The sequence below is a fragment of the Cornus florida genome, unplaced genomic scaffold, assembly GCF_030987335.1.
Source record: "Cornus florida cultivar Cherokee Brave unplaced genomic scaffold, ASM3098733v1 CherokeeBrave_3.0.0_Hap2_Chr05, whole genome shotgun sequence".
Taxonomy (NCBI): domain Eukaryota; kingdom Viridiplantae; phylum Streptophyta; class Magnoliopsida; order Cornales; family Cornaceae; genus Cornus; species Cornus florida.
In genome coordinates, this window is record NW_026775575.1 from 77,405,564 (window position 1) to 77,429,302 (window position 23,739).

At 36.3% G+C, this 23,739-nt stretch overlaps 3 protein-coding genes across 3 annotated transcripts; 1 reads left to right on the top strand and 2 right to left on the bottom strand.

The window, feature by feature from the left end:
* The first annotated feature begins 206 nt into the window (after positions 1 to 206).
* Positions 207 to 3,405, top strand: LOC132306961 (rho GTPase-activating protein 2-like). The gene is made up of 4 exons (XM_059804577.1): positions 207 to 623; positions 1,742 to 1,862; positions 1,957 to 2,307; positions 2,406 to 3,405. Exons 1-4 carry the CDS (start codon positions 325 to 327, stop codon positions 3,147 to 3,149), a joined length of 1,515 nt encoding a protein of 504 aa, XP_059660560.1. The 5' UTR covers positions 207 to 324; the 3' UTR covers positions 3,150 to 3,405.
* A 1,189-nt stretch (positions 3,406 to 4,594) lies between these two features.
* Positions 4,595 to 5,002, bottom strand: LOC132309511 (pheromone-processing carboxypeptidase KEX1). Its single transcript, XM_059807814.1, has one exon. It carries the CDS (start codon positions 5,000 to 5,002, stop codon positions 4,595 to 4,597), a length of 408 nt encoding a protein of 135 aa, XP_059663797.1.
* Positions 5,003 to 14,125: 9,123 nt separating this feature from the next.
* LOC132306962 (RNA-binding protein BRN1-like) lies at positions 14,126 to 22,943 on the bottom strand. The gene is made up of 9 exons (XM_059804578.1): positions 22,549 to 22,943; positions 22,275 to 22,357; positions 18,525 to 18,576; positions 18,225 to 18,350; positions 18,034 to 18,113; positions 15,405 to 15,587; positions 14,856 to 15,198; positions 14,606 to 14,749; positions 14,126 to 14,526 (listed from the first exon to the last, which is right to left on the bottom strand). Exons 1-9 carry the CDS (start codon positions 22,715 to 22,717, stop codon positions 14,399 to 14,401), a joined length of 1,308 nt encoding a protein of 435 aa, XP_059660561.1. The 5' UTR covers positions 22,718 to 22,943; the 3' UTR covers positions 14,126 to 14,398.
* Between the last annotated feature and the right edge of the window lie 796 nt (positions 22,944 to 23,739).

Below are 23,739 nucleotides of genomic sequence, written 5' to 3' on the forward strand. Positions count from 1 at the left end.
AATCTATGATAAATATGGATTAGTCTTTTTTAACCATTTTCAATATCTATATATATACATAACTACATTTGTATGTGAGGCGGGCAGAGTGGCACATTGTTAATTCTCGCTGAAAGGTAAGGCTAATTTAGTCAATGTAGAGAGGATAAAGTGGGTCGCAAATTTGAAACGAGTGGCCGTTTGAAGTTTCAGAACATCGAAGTTCCAAACAAACTTCAATGCAACAACAAATAAAAACAACAACTAATCTCATATTCAATTTCATCAACACGTACACTAGAGAGAGATAAATATCTAGAGTGAGAGAGAGGGAGAGATAGAGAGATGACAGGCATGGTTATGGTGACAAATTGTGGTGGTGGGAAGAGAACAAAAGGAGCAGCTGAAGATCAGCAAAACCAGCTCTCTCTGGTTGCACTCCTCTTGGCAGCTATCAGGAAATCCATGGTCTCTTGCCGTGTAGATCAAGGGGATGAAGTGATCTCCACCGTCCATCACATGGAAATCGGGTGGCCCACCAACGTTCAGCACGTCACTCATGTCACCTTCGATCGCTTCAATGGCTTTCTCGGTCTTCCTGTTGAGTTCGAAGTTGAGGTCCCCGGTAGAGTCCCTAGTGCCAGGTTTCTCAACCCCTCCTTTCTTCTCTTGGCTCCTCTTAAATTTCAATTTCTTCATCTGGGTTTTCTTAAAATCTTTCAAAATGCAATTTTTTTTTTTTTAAAAAAAATATATATAAATAAAATAAAAATTATTGATGTTTAAATGTGTGTGAGAGAGATCTTCATATAGGCTAGCTTAAGATTAGGTTTCTATTGGGTGCTCTTAAATCTCAAATTCTCCATCATCTGGGTTTTGTTAAAATGGTTTGTGTGTGTGTGTGTGTGTGTGTTTTGGGAGATGTCTAGAGATGTGTGAGAGAGAGAGCTTCATATAGGCTTTAGATTAGTTTATTGTTACTTTTATTTGTCCACTCTTTTTCTTTTAACTATTTTTTTGGTGTTATAATGTGCTATTGTTGTTAAAATCTTCATTTTACATCTTAATCTCATATTACCATGTCTACATACAACCGATCTGGGGTTTGACAGTAGTGGGTAGGTGTGACGGATGACAATAAGTTGTTCAAGATGGTTCATTTTGGGTTTCGTTTGCTAGAAGAAAAATTGAATTGAGAATTAAGTGTTTGAAAACCTTGTACCATGTTTGGTTTCTGAGAAAATGAGAAAATGGTAGAGAAAAGGGTAGGAGAAGTTTGGCATTTTGAATCTCAAGTATTTCAGTGTCTAGAAACCTCAAATCAGTCCTTATATAACTATGCTGTCAAGTCAAGATTTGATTATTTTCTTTTTTCACCCCAGACCACATACAATTAGACATTCATAATTTATTTTCTGTCATTTTATTAGTATTTTGGCCAACCAAAATGGAGGGATAGTGAAAATGAGCTTTAAAATAGTTACTTTAAGGTAATGGACATAAGATTAATAATTCGTGTGACCATATTTGAGTTTGGGAATGTCTTAGGATGTTAATGAATAATGATGTCTTATATGAGGTTTCTACTTTCTACTAGAACCCTACATAGTTACCCAGCAGATTGTTTTTCAAATCATAAAGGATATATAGCAGAATCAACTCATATTGAGGAACTTTTTATTTTTTTATTAGTCCATTGATACTTCTTCATCCTTTAATTTGTGTACAATACTAATCTGTGATACTCCATCCAATTTTGTAGTGCTAGCGTTTTCGGTGTCTCAGCGGAATCAATGCAGTTGTCTTATGATTCAAGGGGCAATAGTGTCCCTACAATTCTCTTGCTAATGCAGGAGAGGTTATACTCACAAGAGGGTCTAAAGGTACACTTGCCATATAAGAAGTTGTATGAAGGTTCTTAATTTGATCTTGAAGAATTTGATCTCTTAACTGAAGATATTCGAATGATTTTTGCAGGCAGAAGGAATTTTTCGTATAAACCCCGAGAACAGCCAAGAGGAGCATGTGAGGAACCAGCTGAACAGAGGCATTGTGCCCAACAACATTGATGTCCATTGCTTGGCAGGTCTAATCAAAGCCTGGTTCCGAGAGCTTCCCTCGGGAGTGTTAGATGGGCTTTCCCCGGAACAAGTTTTGGAATGCAACACGGAGGAGGGGTCCGTTGAACTAGTGAACCAACTTCAACCAACCGAGGCTGCATTGCTCAACTGGGCTATTGATCTAATGGCTGATGTTGTTGAGCAAGAGGAATCCAACAAAATGAATGCGAGAAATATAGCTATGGTTTTTGCTCCAAACATGACTCAGGTAAATCAGTAAACCTCTATTCTAAAAGCTCTCTTGTCAAATAGTACTGTTATTGATATGATTGAATAGATCAAAGCTTTTCCCTTTTTTTTGATCAGATGTCTGATCCATTGACGGCCCTGATGCATGCTGTTCAAGTCATGAATTTGCTCAAGACCCTGATCATGAAAACACTAAGAGAACGCGAAGAGACTGCAACAGGAGGATACTCACCTATGTCATCTCATTCTTCTGATCGGCAAACCAATGAAGAATTTGAGAGCGAGCAGGAGACCGATACCAGCTGTGAATTGATAGGGCCGATGTCAGATCATAATGATCATGACCTTTACAGCCATAACAATGAAGAAGATGAAGAGCCAATGTCAGATCATAATGATCATGACCTTTACAGCCACATGAATGAAGATGAAGAGCCGATGTCGGAACATAATGATCATGACCTTTACAGCCACAGCAGTGAAGATGAAGATGAAGATGAAAGTGAAGTCGTGTCATCAAGTGAGATAGAAGAATATTTCTTGAGGCAATTCGATGATAATGACAATGCAAAAAACAATATTCTGGAAGTTTCAGAAGGAGACTTGCTGAGAAAACATGTGAGCCCCACGAGTGACTCTACCTCAAATGGGGTGTCTGGTGTTTCTTTATCTGGTAGCGGAACTGGGAGCTCTTGTTTGAGCACAAGTGACGGAGAAGATGAACGAGGAAGTCCTATTGCTGTTGGTCGAAAGGAGGAACATATGATGGCGTCATCAAATGTACGCGAAGTCGCCAATGATGTGGGGGTAGACAAATTTGTGGAGTCTGCTATTCCTATGCCTTTGCTTGATGTTCAGTAGATCTGTCTGGGGTGTTATTTTTGGTATAGTTATGTTTGGATAAGTACTTCTTTGCAGATTTGTGAGTTTCCTCCATACCCATGATTGTGTCTGTAAATTAATAGTGTTTGATTGTTGGGAATTGGTCAAACAAGGGTATGTGAGTAGTTTGCTTGTGGTTGATTGTGAGTCATTGTTCAGCTCAAGGCTGAACTTTTGCTTGTTTTCTATGATTCACTGGCGAAGGAATTCTAACTTTGACCATTTTAGATTGAAATCAGTGTGTTGAGAAAAGGGGGAAAAAAAAAAAAGGCAAAATGAAGTATTTGAAACTACCTCCATTTCAGATTTGAATGAGTTGTTTTTGAAAAGTTCAGTTGAAAATGGCGAATGAATAGTGATTGATTTTCATACTATGATTTACAGAACAAGGTTGAAAAGCAATTTTTTATGGTTTTGAATTGCTACAGAGGAGGCTATTGCAGTATCAAACAATACTATATTTACAAGGAGGAAGCTGCAGCTTTACAGAATAGAGTTTTATATGTCTTGGAGTTGCATACAGCTTATCAATGATTTCTTAGAGGAATCTCCAAAGGGTAGAACAGTTGGTGTAGATGTGCGCCTGAGGGGGGATTATTCCTGTGAAAGGGGAGTTGATACCCAAGAAAAAGAAGAAGAAAAAAAAATCCTTAAAGATATGTTTGGGAGCACCGGGGCCTTGAATTTGAAATTGAATGAAATTTGGTTTAAATTCATAGTTTCCTCTTATGTTCTGTTTGGTAGGAGAGATGGAAAAATGGAATGGATGGAAGGGAGAGGGGAAGAGATTGACGCTGCATTCCCAAAGCCCTCACTTTTTTGTTTAGTTGCATGGAAGGGATAATGAAATGGATGTATGGAAGGGAATGAAAGTTTTTATAATTTTGTAGACAATTAAAGACTAAAAATGGAATTTTTATATTTATAGATTAGTTTTTCCATCTTTCCTTCCCCTCTTCCGCCCAATTTTGGGCGGACAGAAAAGCGAAGGTTAGGATAGCTTCTTTCATCCCTCCCCTCCCATCCTTCCTTCCAAGTTCTAACCAAACATCAACTGCTATAGTGCCAAGATCAGACACAATCTGAAAATTAAACTACTTGACAATCACTGTATCATTCTAATTACTGAAATTGGAAAAGCAACAGTAACATAACATCATTAACATGTTGCGTGCTTGTTTTCATCTGTTAGCTTTTAAGAAATGAAACGTCTTTACCAAACAAACCGAAAACAAGAATGATGAAACAGGAAATGTATTGGCGAAAAGTGGTTATTCACAATTCTTTAAACCCTAAAAAAAGGGCCATTACATGGGTGCTGAGAAGGACAGTGAAGATTGGTTCTCCCGCTAAGCAACTCCAACATTTACCACTATATATGAAAAAAGAAGAAGAAGAAGAAGAAGAAGAAGAGAGGTTAAAATTCAGGATGCAAGGCAAGTCTCCCAGAAATCCCTGTTCTTCTGCATCTCTGTATTTGAATCAACGCAAGCCCTCATTTTATTGAGTTGTCCTGCTACCGCCATTCCTGGCATTGTAAAGGGTGGCACCACCTTACTGTCACCAGTCCAATTTTGGTCAATGGCTTCCTCCTCCTCCTCATCACCATCATCATCATCATCATCATGATGGAGAGATCCCTGATCATCACTAAAATCATCAAACTCAGGAACAAGTACCGAGTCAGAAAAATCGCAGCTGCATGATTGTGCATCATCGTCTGCCACGTTCGTGTCCACTGCATCCATATTCAGATCAGAATCGGCCTCCGAATCACCAGCAGCCTCAAAGAGCAAGAAAGAAGACATGTCAACAAAATTCCTCCACTCCATTTCTTATCATTTCACATCAGAAAGAATTATCAGAATTCACAAGTTGAACATTGGTGTGAGGCCTTCCTATGCACATGTATATACACACACACACTCGCAAATAAAATATGAGGATATACAGAGATTTAAAGTAGAAAAAGAGTGACCTGAGCTGTCTTCTTTGACACTGCAGTGTTGTTGGGTAGCGTATTTTTAAATTCATCACATTGACTTTATTCCGTCTTATGAGGCATAGAGATCCAAAATCATACAAAAGTCATCTGCCTAACTTCTAGAAGGAATACAATATTGTTCATTGACTAAGCCTATTCTTCTAGAGGAAAGCTGGTTTCTTCAAAGGACCGCATTGCTAAATAAAACATTACTCTCCCTCTCTCCTTTCTTCAAGGAGTTCAATTGAACATCAAACCTATTCAATATTAAAGTCAACATTTCATTAATTTATTAATAAATAAAAAAATCCAACTTGAAAATATAATATGAAAAATCAACATAAGAGAATAAAGAAAGTCAATTATTCTTTTATTGGGTTGCCATGGAAATTAGATTGAAAAAAGAAAATATGAAGAAAAAAATAATAATAAAGTTCCATATTTTGCACAAGGGGAATATATTGCCTGCAGACACTATTTGACCTTTCAAGCGAGAAAGATTTGCCCACAAAAAAATAAGAAATAAAAATAAATAAATAAACTGCAGACACAAAATATGATGGAAAAGCAAGCATGCCATCCAGACAATTTATTCTTATCTCCACAGATGAGAAAATACAGACAAATGAGAGAGACCTTCAGTCAGATATCGTGACAACCACCTCGACATCAACTAGGGTACTATGAAACAATGAAAGGGCTATTCAAGCTAAAACTAGTCCAGAGCTTCATATCAAATAAATAAGGAAGAACACTCATACTTTAATTCCCACAATCACAAAGTATTAAGCTAAGGCATAGACAAGAAAATAATGATGTGAATCAAATGCTACTTCATTTTTTAACAATTAACACAGGAATCAAACTTCAACTTGAAGGGGAACAAAAGAAATAAAACGAAAAAGAATCAATTATAAATCAATCAGATTGTAGCCGTACTCGAGCATTTTGACGACAAAATAAAATGCAGAACAAATGGGGGCCGCCAGATTAAAAAAAACTCAGGTTGTCTAGCTTGATAAATTTTGTTCATGTGCTTGAACAGAAGTTGAAGAAACTGCAAAAAGAAAAGGATAAAAGGCGGAATTCCTTTTGGTAATAAAAGAAGCCACAAAGCAACTTATAAGCATGACTGCTACCTCAATAGACTAATAATAAGACATATATACAAATCTCTCATGTATAGGTCAATATGAACATAGAATAGATGGAATACAAGAATTACTATCAAAACAAACCAAACTGCTCAATCCAGCCTTTACTTCCATAAAATTTTCAGCTGAATCTGAATTCCAAGAAAACCTGAGAAATGAAAAGGTGAAAAATGAAGCCATACATTTTCAGATGTCGAGTTGCAATGGAAATAAAAAGAAGTCAAATACTCGTACAAAACTCTGTAGATTTATTCAATTCCTTGGGATCCAAACATCTAATATTATAGCTCCTTTGGTTTCTCAACAACTAATCAGAGTAAAACACTCACAGCCCTTAGACTTCATCATTTTCTTATTGACTAATTCCAAATTCCAGGCATTATTGGACATTACAAAGTCACAAGAGCCATGTGGCTGAGATCTTCAATTTTCCGAGTTCCAACTTTTGCCTTCAATTTGCCGTTTCTTCTTTATCATTCACAGGTTTGAGCAGAAAATGTTAATAACAAATTTGAAATTGGAAAAAGGCTGTCAAAATCTTTTCCCTTAGAGTGAAATAGGGGGAAAACAGCGCAAAGCCGAATTAGCCATACAAATTTGAACTAGAAAAATCATTCATTTGACTTAATATACTGCTCAATTCCCCTATGTGTCTCATTCTGAGCACACTACTGAGATGCCGATAACACTTCTTCCAAAAGGAGCTGGTCCAACAGGAAATGAAAAGGAAAGGGGAAAAAACTATAAAATCAAGGAGGCACAACCAGGTTATGAGTTCTGCTTTACCCTGGATAAAATTCAGCAAGAGCCTAGCTATAGTTTCAGCCTAGATTCTGAGCATGATAACTGCAAGCCTGCAACAGTAAATACAAGAAGGCACAACTGGTCATCCCTCGTACCATTCACTAGGGAACTTATCCAGTGTGCTTCATAAGAAGGCATGACTGGTCATCCTAATATAGTAGTCATTTATGAAGATGCTTGCAACTGGCACAACACTACAATGTCAGAACTGGCTAACAAGTTGGATCATGGCATCAGTCAGCACCTAATGAAGATATTCAATTTCCAATCCAGTTTCAGGAAAGATTTCAAGAACTCTGATGGAGACGGCAACATTACAAAATCTTTACACTCGGTGCTGACACAACATTATGATCTAAGGCTTAACTAAAAGTTCAGATAGGGTTCCAATTCATTACAAAGGAAAACAAAATCATTAAAATACCACAAATTGTCAAACCACCTTTGGAAACAAGCCACAGATATGGAACTGTAACCAACTTTATAGAGTGATTATGACAACTTGGCACAGAAGGTGGCTATTTAGTATCAGAAATTCAGAATCAACATGCAAGGAGGACCAAGTGCACCTCTCGTGGAAAGATAGATGACATTATAGAACCTAAAAGCATGGTGGGACCTGGGAGAAACCCAAGAAGATCTCTCTAATTTCTCAGTGTACCTAATCTGCACAACTATCAGGCACCTGCTACTTGTTAGACACCCTTTATTTTCAATATACATTACAAAAATTGGAAACAAGTCATAAAATTCAGATCCGAAAATACCGGGAAGCCTTCAACATACAGAAAACATGGCAAGTTCTTAAAGTAATGCTCTCGGAACTTTAATGTTTTAAAGTTATTACATGGATCAAAGTCTGTATGAAAATTCCCATGGTACCAAACCACCTTGGCTGCAAGACAAATATCTTCATCTCAAAAGATGCAAGCAAATCTAATCAAATATATGCAACTAAGGCATGTCAGTTCAATGAAGCCTTCGTCGTGTACCCTCTAATTCAACAGCCAATGGTATCAAGCAGACTGATAATACAAAAAAAGTAGTATACTATTACAACAATTTAAAATGACCAATACAATTGAAAGAAATGCAAGCTACCTGACTCGAAATAGTTTACAATCTGTATGGGCATCTGTGAGCTGAAAATTCCAGCCAGTGTAGGACCGGACTTTTTTATTTTTTATTTTTATAAGTGATCAGGCACAATGGACGTAAATCCCAAGAATCATTGACAACTCTTTCCAAAACCTTAATAACAGAATGAAAGTCACAACTTAGTTCAATCTAAGCATTATCATTATTTATAATAAACCTAGAGTTCCCAACTGGATCACCAGTATGAATACTAACATTTTCCCAGACATCGCATAATTTATAATAAACCTAGAGTTCCTAACTGGATCACCCAAATGTACCCAGTTGAAGCTTGTGTATGTGTGTATGTGTTTTATGGTTAGATTAGAAGAAGAGAAGAGGGAGGAGAGAAATCTGAGAGAAAAGAGGCATAGAGTCAAAACCCTACACCCTTCCCTTTTATATATCAAGAGGAGTAAAAGTACAATAATACCCCGACTTACAATAATAGCCTCTAACACTCCCCCTCAAGCTGGAGCATACAAATTAAACATGCCTAGCTTGAAGCATAACCGATGAAATGCACCACGAGCCAATGGCATTGTAAGAATATCACCTAGCTGATCGTTAGAGCAAATATATGGAGTAACAATCTGTTTTCGCATCAGCAAGTCACAAATAAAATGACAATCAACCTCGGTATGCTTGGTTCTCGTGAAAAACAGGATTGTAGCAATAAAGATAGCGGCTTGATTATCACAATGCATTGGCATAGGAGTAGGAACATCAGTACCCATTTCAAGAAGAAGAGAGCGAACCCATAACATTTCAGAGGCATTGTGAGCCATAGCACGATACTCAGATTCAGCACTGGAGAGAGCAACAACAGTCTGCTTTTTACTACGCCAAGTAATAAGGTTACCACCAACAAAGGTGCAATAACCAGATGTAGATTGTCGATCAGAGCGACTACCAACCCAGTCAGCATCACTAAACCCTGTTACAGAGAGGGAGGAAGAAGGTTTATACAACAAGCCAGTCCCGGTAGCACCCTCCAAAAAGCGCAAAATATGACAAACAGCCTCAAAGTGAGGTTGACGAGAAGCATGCATATATTGACTAATGACAGCGACAACATAAGTAATATCAACAGTAAATACTTACAAAAAATATATATCAACAGTAAGATAAATCAATTTTCCAACCAAACGTCTATATCGACCAACATCGGCAAACAACTCCCCCGTTCTCCATCAAGTTTAACCGAAGTATCCATAGGAGTATCAATCAGTCGAGCACCTACCATACCAGTCTTAGACAAAAGATCAAAAAAGTATTTCCATTGTGATAAAGCGATACCATGGCGAGAACTAGGGCTGCAAGTTGGGCTGGCCCAATCCAACCCAACCCAAACCCAACCTCAACCCGAATCGGGTTGGCTTGGGCCAACCCGAATTGTACTTAACGTGGGTTGGGTCATAACCCAAATCGAATATTTTCGGACGGGTTGGGTCGGGTTGACGGGTTAATTTTAAAAAATTTCCCAAATCGAATATTTTCGGACGGGTTGGGTCGGGTTAACGGGTTAATTTAAAAAAAAAAAAACAATTTTCCTCGGAAATTTATATATATATTATATATATTTAATTATATTATTATTAAAAATATATATATTTTTAGGGCAAATCATTTCAGCCTCCCCCAATCGCCTCCATCTCTATTCTCATTCTCTAAGTCTGAAATTGCTCTCTCTCTCTCTCTCTCTCTCTGCGCAACTACAAAATCAACAAGAATCAGAAGTTCAAAACCCATATATTTCAATTTATCTATCTGTCTGCTAGAATCAGAAGTTCAAAACCTAGTACCTATATCAAAACCCATATCGGCATATCATTTCAAATTGTTCAAAAAATCAAAACCCATTTCAGATTCAACTGCTCGTCGTCTTCGTCGCCGTCGTCGACGATGAATTGCTTCCAATTCTCGGAGACGAAAGCAATTCTTGGAGATGCCCAGAAAGCATATCAGCCACAGTTTGTGAAGATCGAGGAGCACAATTTCTGCATGAATCCCTCTCAGATCAAGTACAATTTAATCACCATGAATCCCTCTCAGATCAAGAACAGAAGAAGAAGAGACTCCCATGGCCATGGCGAGCGACAAAGATACGATGGAGAATTGTTTGGTTCTCCTCTGCATCGAAGTTGTGTCGTACTACAGAGAGAGAAAGAGAAAGAGGAGAGAGAAAAAAAAAAAAAAAAAAATTGGGTTTCGGGTTGAGCCCGAGCCCAACCCGAATGTGTCCGGGTTTTGAACATGAACCCGATTTGTGAATATAAGCCCCAATTTCAAAATTTCTGGGCTGGGCTTAGGTTGGGCTGGGTTAGCCCGCCCAAGTTAGAGCCCTAGCGAGAACGAGCAACTTCAATTCCAAGGAAATATCGAAGAGCATCCAAATCTTTAGTATGGAATTGTTGGCTCAAATGACGTTTCAACCCAGCAATACCCGTAGAATCACTCCTAGAGATGATAATATCATCAACATAGACAATCAAGACAACAATGCCAGCAGAAGAGCAACAAATAAAGACAGAACGATCAGAAGTAGAGCGCTGAAAACCAATGCGATAACCACAGCAACATATCTATCAAACTATGCACAAGGTGACTGCTTTAGGCCATAAAGAGCCTTTTGCAATCAACACATAAGGTGCTCACTACTAGGAACCGCATAACCAGGCGGTTAGTCCAAATATAGTAACTTTAACACTCCCCCTCAAGTTGGTACACACAAGTGTCCAACTTGAAACTAAATACGAAGTTGTCGAGAGTCTAAAACGAGTAGATCCGAGACGAGTTGATCCGGAGATCCGAGACGAATTGATCCGAAGATCCAAGATGAGTAGAGTATAGAGTAGGATATGACAAACCTGCTCTGATATCAAGTTGAAGCTTGTGTATGTGTGTTTTATGGTTAGATTAGAAGAAGAAGAAGAGAAGAGGGAGGAAAGAAATCTGAGAAAAGAGGCATATAGTCAAAACCCTACACCCTTCACATTTATATATCAAGATGAGTAAAAGTACAATAATACCCTGACTTACAACAATAGCCTCTAACATACCCTACCCTTTTCCCAGACATCACTTAAGCTATGAAAGATCACTTTGAAAAATGAACAGCTTCACTTCGTGATCTTGTAAAGGAGCATAATGAGGGAGATTGAATGTCAATTTAACCATGTAAGGGGATGAAGGCAATAAATAAAATAACATAAACTAGCGAATTTGGTACTAAGCTGGTGTGTTATTCGGTTGGCAAGTGCATGTAACATTGTTTTTACCTTGGCAAGTAACACACTCACACACCCACTTGTCCCTATGGGGACCTAAACCCTCAACCTTCTACTTTGGAAGGCAAGGAAGTACCACTAGGCTACAACCTTAGCATGTAACATTTAAATTGAGGTTAAAAGTTCAAGTATTTCCTCTTCAGCTTGATTAGCCTACTTATCATTTACCAGTTCAACAGAAAAACAAAGGTAGTATCTCTTGCTGATAAGCATGTATTTTGTTGAAAGATAATACATATAAATATTATTACGATTCAGTTAAAATTTCCAGGAAATTCCCCATCAACAATTGGTTATGACACTTTTCAACATCGCACTTGTTTCCAAACGTGTCGCAACCCTATTTGGACTCTTGCGTGAAAGTCCACCATTTTGAGCAACAGATGTGCTTTTATGTGAGAAACCATCAGTCACAAACACAAATATGTAGGCAGATGCACTAGAGTACTTTACTATTTCATGGCTCTCCCCTTCAGTCACAAACGGATATAAATGTATATAGCAATACAAACACAAATATGTAGGCAGATGCACCAGATATTGGGATCCATGGGTTATCGTATTTCTGTATCATCAAGCCAATGATTAATCGGGCTGAAGATACCATACCTTGTCCATTTGGAATTCCGAGTCAAAAAGATCAGTTCTTTCCTCCACTCTCCTTGGTGATGACAGCATCAACAAAGGATCAGAAATCCAAAGTTGGAATACAAATTGCAATCAAATGGATTATCCAAGGACCACATGATCTATCCTGAAATAATAAATGACAAAATGGTCAACTGGAAAAAAATTAACTTAGAATAAGTCCATTATTTTTATACATACCAAATTAAGCCCATGAGAGTAAGGCCACAAAGGGTTTAGACTCAACAAAGTTGCCTTAACTAGAAAAAATAAATTGCAACAAAGGGAAACACGATATGCAGAATCCTAGATTAATGAAAAATCACAATTTTCTTGGAACCTCATTCTTAAATATAAGGAATAAGACCTTTCCACGAGCATGTTAAAGAATTTTAGAAAAGTATGCATCAAGTTTTTGCGCTTTTGTCATACCCTTCTTTAGCGTTCTTGTGATCATCTTCTGTCAAAGATCCAAGATAGTTTAGATGTTGCTGCAAATGTGCCAACCATTTAAGTTCATTAAAGATAGGCACTAATTAATTTGCACTGCAAAGATATGCCTCCATACAAGTCAAGTTGGCTTGTGAATAATACATTGAATTCAATCAGTTTTAACACATCCTCTTAACATTAATTCTTACTTAGTTAACTTACTAAATCAGACTAAATTTGAAAAACTCTTGAACATTATCTCTAAATTAGTCAACTAATCTAAATCCGACCAAATATTGGAAAACACAATAATACGTGTCAAATTTGATGAGCCTTTGGATGATACGTATAAACTAAAGTTATTACCTTGTACAAGCTACCTCATACTAAGTCCTCGGAGGCTATCTGGGTAGTGTATATTATGTAGCCATAGCTATAATTGTCGGTTCAAGCCATTGCGCCCAACTTGAGATTGTATGCAAGCAATCCAATGTCTGACTTGAGGAAAAACAAGAACCATGTGTAATTCTTGTTAAAGTGAGTATGCATGTATTATGTTGCCCGACTTGAGGATGTACGCAAGCAATGTGATGCCCGACTTGAGGCTGTACGAAAGCAATCCGATGCTCGACTTGAGGATGTACGTGAGCAATGCGATGTTTGACTTGAGGTGTATGTGAGCAATACGATACTCAAACTTAAGGAAGAGTAAGAGTCAAGACAGCGTCAACAAGGGAGCAGAAATCCAAAGTTGGAATGCAAATCGCAATCAAATGGATTATCCACATGATCTATCCTGAAATAATAAATGACAAAAAGGTCAAAAGGGAAAAATAATAACTTGGAATAAGCCCATTATTTTTATACATATCAAATTAAGCCCATGGGAGTAAGGTCACAAAAGGGTTTAGATGCAACAAAGTTGCCTAAACTAGAAAAAAGAAATTGCAACAAAGGGAAACACGATATGCAGAATCCTGGATTAATGTATAATCAAAATTTCTTTTCTGAATAGTATGATTGAACAACCAAACCAGAAGATTAAGTAACAGGAAAGAAAGCCAGGCATCAAAATGGATTTTAGATGCATAATACCTGAGATTTACTGCACATATAAACATGTCTTCAACGGAAACAAACATGATGAACAAGCACTTCGCGTCTTCGCGGACCTGACTCTGTGTTTCAAAATGCCTCTTTTGGACATTACTTTGACAGGAAGAATGCATGCCATGCTCTTCAAAGTCTACAATCACGTCAAGGAACACAAAGAGAAGAAAGAGAGTGCAAAGAGTACTGAGCTTCACACAATGCTGAGGAGAGAAAGCACGTCATACTTACAAATTGTATCCAGCATAAGACAATTATAGTTCTCAACATCCATTTAATAACAAAAGAAGGATTTGGAAAATTTTCGAAAAACTATTGATGGTTGTTGTAATGGCAGAAACAGAAACAAAACTTTAAAAAAGGGGTAAACAATGGCTTGTCAGGGATATTTGTAAAGAAATATACCACTAAAAGATGTTATCGAGGAAAAATCAATGAATTAATAATCAATGTATAAATGAAATTACATGTTACATAAATTACAAATTACATTGGCATATAATCGACCAAGAATTACAAGTTTTTGGGCCTTCAATCCCTTCAGGTAGTAGGATGGAGTAGCACTATTGATTGTCTGATATCTGAAATCCACCCTACAATAGCTGATAGTGGAGCAAACTCCCAGATATACAGGTTGCGTGTTACCATATGTGGTAGACAATTCTGATTTGTTCATGGCTTACCTTCAAATCAATAAGGTTTATTTTGCTTGTTGTCTCTTTTAAGTTGAACCTTCAACTTCTTACCACCTAACTGGCAGCCATTCATCATATTAATTGCAGCTTGAGCAGACTGTGGTGAATCATAACTGACAAATCCTGCCAACAGAAGATGATTAGAGAGGCAACTTATAACAATAATTATACCAGTTTTGAAGTAAAAATGAGATGTCTATACCAAAACATTTGCTAACACCAGTGGCTTTGTCAACAAAGACCTTGGCACTCAAGACTCTACCAAATCCTTTGAAGGCATTTGCAAGCTCTTCATCACTGAATTCTTGAGGAATGTGATAAATAAACAAATTGGCGCCAGGTGGACCTAAGTTCAAAGCCAATTGTTAATAAACAGTAAAACAACCACAAAGAAGTTATGTAAAGTAATATCAGTAAAAACATAAACTGCTATATAATAAAATTTTAACAACCTTCAACCTGACCCCCAGAACTTCCACTGACACTTGAAGATGCTGCAGAGGGACTGGTAAGAGAAGCAGGTGGTACAGGACTAATTGAACCACTCAAAGGCCGGCTACTTATCATTCCCCCGGGATATGCCATAGAATACTGAACTCCTGGCACTGCTGAATAAGCAGAACCCACATAACTCGCAGGTGGCATAGCATAATTTCTTGGGGCCACACCAGCGGCAAGATCAGGTGTAACTCCACGTAAAGCATTTCCTTGGTTTACTGGTGGAATCATATTATGGAAAGCAGGTTGATTCTGCATAGGCAGGCGGTACTGCATGAGTCCATAAGGTCCCGGAGCCTATAAAGACAGTTATACGAGTTAATCAAATTGCACCCTCAAAAGCTAATAGTATCAAAACAAGATCAGGGGTGCAAAAGCCAAAAAAAAAAAAAAATTAATAAGCAGAGTGTGATGACTGAGGAATTCAGAGGTAAGGAAAGGATACTATGCTGTTGGAACATGACATAAAAGAAACATAAACTACTAAACACACGAAAACAAACCTGATACCCGTAACCATTGTATGGGGGAAAATAACCCATTGGCAAGGCTCCAAATAAAGATGGATGTTGTGTGGAGTCAGCATTTGACGCATGAGAAGCCTGAGATTGAGCTTTCTGAGCCCTGCGAGCCTGCCTTTCCTTTTCTGTATCTGCCCATTTGACAACTAAAGGAACAGTTGAACCCTAATACAGAAAAAGATAAGATAATAACTGACCGAAGCAATTCATCTGTACCACCACGAGGTCTTCAATCTATGTATAAATGAAATACGGAACAAATTCAAAATAAGGCAGCAAACAGAGGCTTGATATACTGAAAACACAACTTCTTCAGAACGAGGCAGAAAGCAAAACCTTGAGCATTTGAAACTATTCACCATGACGTCATGGATTTTGGGAAACTGCATTGAATATGCATAAACCCTTGAAAACATAATTGAAATATTTAGCATACAAGCACAATCAGGAATACATTATAACAATATTTAGTATAATCGTTCCTGCAGAACTATGACAACTTGCAGACATATGTTACAATAGCCAGAGGCATGTGAAAAAATGAAGAATTTCTACATTAACATTTTCTGATCCATTGAATGTACAGATAACAGAAATATCTTTGGTATCTGAGTCCAGAGGCATGTGAAAAAGATTTATCAGCAAAAGTCAGCTACTCTCCAAACCATAACTCAATGGACTCTTCTGGATAGCGGTGCAGCAGCAGCATGTAAACCATTTAAATGGCCATTTACCACATCCTGGAAACAAATTCCAAAGCCAATCGAATGCCCTACATGCTGCTGACTCACAGTCACAAGCAAAGGTCTAAAGACCCGGCTGATCCCGAGTGACTCAGGTGCAAGGCCCACCATAACGGTATCAACACATGCATACATAATCCTTATAATCCCCATATGTAGATGATTCATGCATATCAGCCATACTGTCCCAGTATTGGCCAATTCATCATTGTATAGCAAGAAGATTTGTGAGTAATTGGCTTTCATTAGATCCGCGTATCAAAATTACCAAACACTTTCCTTCCTCTCCATTGCTAAGATTTAGATAACAAAAATCAAAGATTTCAAAAAACAATTCAAGGCTTGACTATTTGGAACTTTTGGGTCACGTTTCTTCAATAAAAAAGGTATAACTTTTCATTTTCTCACAGTTGGTTATGAATGGCATGCAATCGTGATGTTAATTTCTCAAGAATGTAGTGTTCTGTAAATCTAGGTGCCATCATACACTTTTTTGTTGGATTATTGAATTTTTCTAGGTTTTTTATATTGTGTTTTTTTTTTGGAAGTAAACAAGATATATCAAATTTGAATGAATGTTTGAAGGACTATGATGTGCTTAATTAAAAAAAATTTGGAAGCAAGTCCAATGTTTGGATCTGCAAATTTTCCAAAAAAACAATTTGACAATTTTTTAATATTTCTATTCTTCAATTTTGTTTTTTTCTGAACTGAAAAGAAAATATATTTAAGAATGTCTACAGATCTGAGTATGTTAGACTACGAATAATGTGACAGCAAAACCCTGTTAGGAATTTCATCAAGACTAGTTAGATTTTCTTTGTATTTAAAATTCTCTTTTAAAGAAACATACATATAAAGATAAAATGAATGTTCACAAATGTAAAATATGTTGAGCATCATAGTGATGTCTAGCAACGGCATGTTAGGCTTGCTTTTCTTATTTAAACATAAAAATAAATAAATTCCATTTTCACCACATTGCTTATTCTGCACCATTTATCTATTTATTAAATTTTATTCAACAATTTGTTATACAATTTTTATATTAATTTTTTTGTAAATAACTGTCAAGATGCTTCATTTAGTGTTTTAGACAATTATGTCTCTATGATACAAAACGTCAGTATCTTGTATCCACCCATCACCATGAAAAATCCACAAAAGCAATTTATCATTGTAATGCAGACCACATGCTGGCCATGAGGCATAAGAGAAAAATCTTGAGTTAGTCTCAACCAAAGATATATGTAACAAAGGAGGCCCCACTTCATCTACCAGCTATCTTTGAAGAGTTGGATAAACCTTGAAACAGTGCCTCGAGGAGATCTTTCCCACAGATAAACCTTGAGAAGTTTGTGTCCATAGTTTGATAAAGTATTTTGTTATTAATAGATGATAGATCTATTTTATATTTTTAATTAAATCTATCTCAAGATTTATGGCGTATAGTTGTGTATCGCTTGATACAATCCAATATTCCATAATTGAGTATGTCTATCAAATTTTCTCATACATGAACCATGCAAGTGTTAAATGTTTATCACCCCACAACAACCAATATAAGATTCAATATAATTTCCCACAGATAAACCTTGAGAAGTTTGTGTCCATAGTTTGATAAAGTATTTTGTTATTAATAGATGACAGATCTATTTTATTTTTTGTCAAATTAAATCTATCTTAAGATTTACAGCGTATAGTTGTGTATCGCTTGATACAATTCAATATTCCATAATTGAGTACGTCTATCAAAATTTCTCATACATTAACCTATATAAGATTCAACATAATTTCAAAATATATAATATAGCATCAATATGCATGTTTCAAGATGAAAAGTCCATCAGATAAAAATAAACACGAACCTCCATTTTATGCTTCCCATTGAGTTCCTCTATGGCAGCAAGAGCTTGATCTTTTGTCTCATACTTCAGAAAAGCACAACCTGTAATTATGTAATAGATGAACAAGTAATAGAGTTCTCAAGATGAAGTCATGCTATATATTTCAGTAGCTTTAACATAAACAATAAAAGAATTCAAGACTAAAAATGCACCTTTGCTTGTTTGCTGAGAACCTCTCAGAATTTGCAAGTCTTTTATAGTTCCGTATTGAGAAAATAGTGCGGAAACTTCAGCATCAGAAACATTCTTTGGAAGCATACCAACAAAAAGTTTGTGCTCTGGATCACAGATCACAAAATATTATTTATCAAATGAAATGAAGGAATAACATAAGATGGAAAAATCAATGAGAAAATCAGCATTAGATAGAGAACAAAGACTGGACCACCACAGTTTACAAGAACCGTCTTAAGGATGAAATGTGTAATGAAAGGATGAAAATTATATTTCACCTAGCCTTTCCAACTCGCCATCTGCATACTTCACTTGCAATGGACCTGATGCCTGGATTGGACACAAAGAACATAATACATTTAAATCAGAAAGAGAAAACATGAGTCACACTGAAACAAAAGCATAGGAGATCTGTACAGAGTTGAAAATTTTCTCTTTATGAATAAAAACCGTAGGATAAAACAACTTTCATCCCTCACTCGAGTTCCTTCTTGATTAAGTTCAAGCGAAGAAAGAATCTTAGCTGGTGGGTGACCTACGTCAATACATCTCCTTAGGTTTATATAAACTTATATGAATCATGAGGTTCAGATAAATTGTACACAAGTAATTATCTGGCAATGGCCAGAACCTGACTGATACCCGGATGAAACTGACTTGGTGATGACCAATTCATTAATCATCATTCTCGGCAACCAGACACAACCTAAAGAGAATTGCCTTGCATGTAATTATGTTGTCAGTTTCGGGCACAACAATGTTATTGTGATCCTATCTCTGCCATTTTCTTTTTCCTTTTTTCTTTTTTCTTTTTTTGTAAGTGAACTGCTCATTCGCGTTCCTACAGTTTTTCTACTCATGTTTATGTAAAAACAATAAATCAAAATGATATATTAGATGAATGAAACTTGACTTCTAAATCCTTATTGATGATCAAGTACCATCGTTGCTTCTTCTGGTGATCCATGGTTGGCCAACATCATTCAATTGAGACCTTTTCTATTTCTCAAATCCCTTTCTTTATATCACCATGTTAAGGGGTTTTCTTCATTTTATTTTATTATTATTATTATTATTTGGCTGGGAACCAAATTTAATTATACTTGTTTTGACTTATCTAACTTATTTGTCAGCATGGTTTTGGCCATTTTCACATTTAATTAAGCCTTGCTTCAGCAATTCGCAAGTGATTGAAATAAATCCACTGTTGCTTTGATTCTATGCTCACAAGAATGAAGGAATACATATATTCCACTGAAAAGTAAATATGAGATGCATTTCACCAAACTTTGTTACATGTCCATCCTTCCTCCAACATCTTCCAATGTGTGGATGTCATCTTGTCAAATGATAACATTACTTTATTTTTCTCGGTAAGATATCATATTACTTTATCACCAACATCGTTGGTTCCAAAATTGTAATACCCCTATATTTTAGAGGAATTATTTAATTAAATTACTTGCCTTCGTGAGGGTTGTTACAAAAATAAAGTTGACATCTTATCTTTTTTTTTTTTTTGATAAGTAAAATTTATTAGAAAAGCGTTCAAAAGGGGAACGCGTCCCTAATACACAAGAACAAAAACCCTAAGGACCAATAGAATCCAGAAGGTCAAAAAAATTAGCAATCGAGGAGCAAGCACTTCCTCTAACATAACAAAAAAGAGAACGGAGAATATGAGATTTTAAATTAGCTATATTAGATTCCTTCCCTTCAAAATTTCTATTATTTCTCTCTCTCCAGATACACCACCAAACACAATGTGGGACAATCCTCCAAAAATACGCATGACCTTTAACTTGTCATCTTCTCCGTGTGTTGATTAATTGAAAAGAGTGTTCAGGCATCACCCACTGAACACCAAAAATACTGAAAATAAGATTCCAACAATCATACGCCACAGGACAATGCATAAGAATGTGATCCACGGACTCACCATCTGTTTTGCATAAGTAACACCAGTTCACAATGGTAATGTTCCATTGTAGGACCGTACAAGAGATGGAAAATCAGAAGGAAGTGAAGAGAGAAGGTATTGGAAAGGTATTTTTGGAAAGAAAGTTGTTCCCTCCTTTGTAAAACAGCAAAAGAGCCAAGTTGAGCTCGAGGTTGTTCAAGCTTGGCTCGTTCATTCATGTGCCCAAATCAAGCTTTAGTTTTTTTTACTTATTTTCTTAATTTTTTTATATTTTCATCATACTTGTTATTAATTAATTATCAATAAATAGGCATGAAACTTGTCAAAATTACAAACAAGAATAATTAATAACCTATAAGACATATGTTCACAAATGGAGCCAATACAAGCCTATGCAAATTATGTGTTTACAAGCCCATACAGGTTGCGTATTCACGAGTCTATCCTAGCACAGGTTGAGGAGCTCGGCTTGGCTCCTTTGTTTCATCTATAAATTCAAGTTGATCTTTAAAAAAGCCAAGCCCGAGTTGTTTATAAACAACTTGGTTCATTTGCAACTTTACTTCTTTTTGTTTGGTTGAGAAATAAATATGGAAATAAGTTTTAAAAGTTAAATTTTTTTTTTAGGAAAAAAAAAAAAAAAAAAAAAAAAGATTAACAAAAAAATGCTTAATTTTTACCAGCCTGCACTTACATATTTCAGCCCACTTATGATAGGAAATGATTTGGTGACTCAGAAGAGAATTATTGAAAAAAATTAAAATATGCAATCCAAACTAATCAAGAAAAAAAATAAAAATAAAAATAGGTACTATGAATTCCGTTGATTAGCAAAATCAAAGTATACATTCTTTCAATTTGCATCCAAGTGGTATCTCCTCCTCCTTACAAATGGAAGGTTGAAGATTCGGGTCCTCAGTGGGACAAATGGTGTGTGGTTTATAAACAAGAAAAAAAAAAATAGGGACAAAAATAATATTCGAGGCTCCCTTATCCTTTCCCTCCATCTCCACCCGCTTTTGAAAGAAGAACAACATTAAACTTAGAGATACAGAATGCCCTCCACTTACCTCCTTTTCCTTTTCATTGCCTCCTCATATTTTAACCAAACATAATATGATGTTTTCTTCCTTTACCCTTTCTTTTTTACCTTGCGAGTTACAACTCCCTTATTCCAAACTCAATGTTAAGTGTTAACCCTCCATTTAAACAAATTGCATCCATAATCATTTAGAAAAAACAATTTAGAAAACTTTTTGAAGCAAACATCTATTCTGGACAACCAAAAGAGGAAAGATGGACCATTAATTTGAAATTTAGAAGGGAACATCTACCCCTATTAGCTGTAAAAAAGACCATTGGGTTTCCCCTAGTTCCTCATTTATTTTCAAATTGTTACCAAAAATTCACAATTTTCCATATGGTTCATGCAAGCTGAATCTGGTTACAGTTTCTAATGCTATTACTACTCCACTTATTGTGATACAGGCATCTTCACAAATTATCCTTTCCTTTTAAGCATTCCTAACAAGTCACAAAGTTAGTCAAATAGCAACAAGTAATTGATCAGTGATCAATGCTTCCCTCTAAAGAAATTCTGTTTCTAAGACAAGTCCTCCGCATTCAAATGTTATGGCATCTATGGAACATCATGGTACTCTGGACAAATGAAAAAGCACGTACTTTCTTCTTGTGGTTTAAAGCAAACTAACTGACCGTTAATTTCTCAAGTTCAATGCCCATTTCAAGCCTCACCCTGAATGCAACTCACACACCATTCTATTATCCAGGTCCTTATAAATTCTATAATAGGAGTAGCAAGATGCTTAAGGAAAGAAAAAAAGGAAGTAACTTTATATAGAAAGTGTTTACGACGTCACTAGAACTTCTTCTCTTTCTTTTTTTTCTTTTTTTTTTTTTTTTCCTGTTTAAAGAAGACATTATTGGGACCTAGCGTACAAGTGTCTGTAGGTGAAAATTGCACACTGTCAGAAGAATTAATTGTCCAAATCAATTATTTAAATGACCATCATTATTGATAACAGAAGATCTTAGAGAACGCGAAAGTAGAAATATAAAAAATATGAAAGCACTATTAAGTACCCACCCCAGGAAGAGTTCTCTGATTATGACACGCATTTACTGCTTTGTCTGCTTCTTCCCTTGACGGACATATAAGAAAACAACACCCTGCAACAACAAGAACACCAAATTAGGGATTTCAAACCTCCCACATTCCAACCATATAAATCTCAAGCAAAATTAAAAAAAAAAAAACTTTAATCGCACATTGCGATCCAAATTGGACGGAGATTTGAAAATGCAGTAAAAGAATTGAGAGAGAAGAGAGAGAGGATTTGAAGAAGAGAGCGAATGCGAACCTCGTGAAGCTCGCGTGGTCTTGTCTTTGATGATGTTGACTTCGTCGACGAGAGCGAACTCTTCGAACATTGAGAGAAGCTGTGCTTCAGTCATGTGCTTTGGCACTTGACCTACGAACAGCTTCACACTCTCTTCACTGCGTTTTCTCGGTTTTTGCCCCTCCGCCATTAATGCCGACTCTCTCTCCTTCGAGTCTATGCCAACTCTGCTTCGATCTCTCCTTCTTTCTCTCTCTCCAATTTTCTCTCTCTTCCCTTGTTCTCTCTTTCTCTCTCTACTATGGGGGAAAATGGGGTCTTCTTTCTAGATGGCAAAGTTGGATCTTCCTAAATTTATTAAAAATTAAATCATGTTAGAGTTTACAAATGGCCCTAAATATTGTTGTATATACCAATATGCCTTTACAGTTGTGAGGGCTTGTTCTTGCCCAAAATCCAAGTGGCAAATTGGGGACTTATTGTAGTGGATTTGATAAAAGAAGCCATTTGGACTAAAGCAAATGACCTTTATACCCTTTTAATATTTTTAAATGCATAAAGAGTGAGAACCATGGATCTTCCTGAAATATAGTGTTGTGAAAGTCAATGAAGTTACACTCAGGATGTGTTGCAACTTATGAAGATAAGGGACAAATGAGAACATGGGGTTCATCCACTCAAGGTCTTGTTCCAATTGAGTCTAAGATTTGAAGAATATAAGCAATACATACATAGTATATGTATAAGTTGATACTCCAGCTGCAAATCTACCTGTAGAAATTTATAATGAAAGGCTGTTGTGAAAAATTAGTGATAATTTAAGTCACACAATTCTTTTAAACAGATGTCACTTTCGTATTTTGATGCGCTCTTACTCTCATGTTTTGCGTGCATTTTTGCTTTCATTCCCATTTTGTGTGATTTAAATTTTGCGTCTTTCTGTTCTCATTCTCGCTCTGTCTGACTTAAATTATTTTTTTCGCAGAATGTCTGACTTAAATTATTATGACAGTTTAAATGGACATGAGCTAACCCAACTGTTAAAACACTCTCTTTAGCTATATGATTGGCAAGTCATCAAAAATGAAGTTTGAACTTAAGGCCCAGTTTGGCATGCGTTTTATTTCTACTATATTTGTTTTTGGGCTGCTACAGTGTCAATTTTGACAACAAAAGCATGTTTGATGCGGCCTTATTTTATATTTTACACAG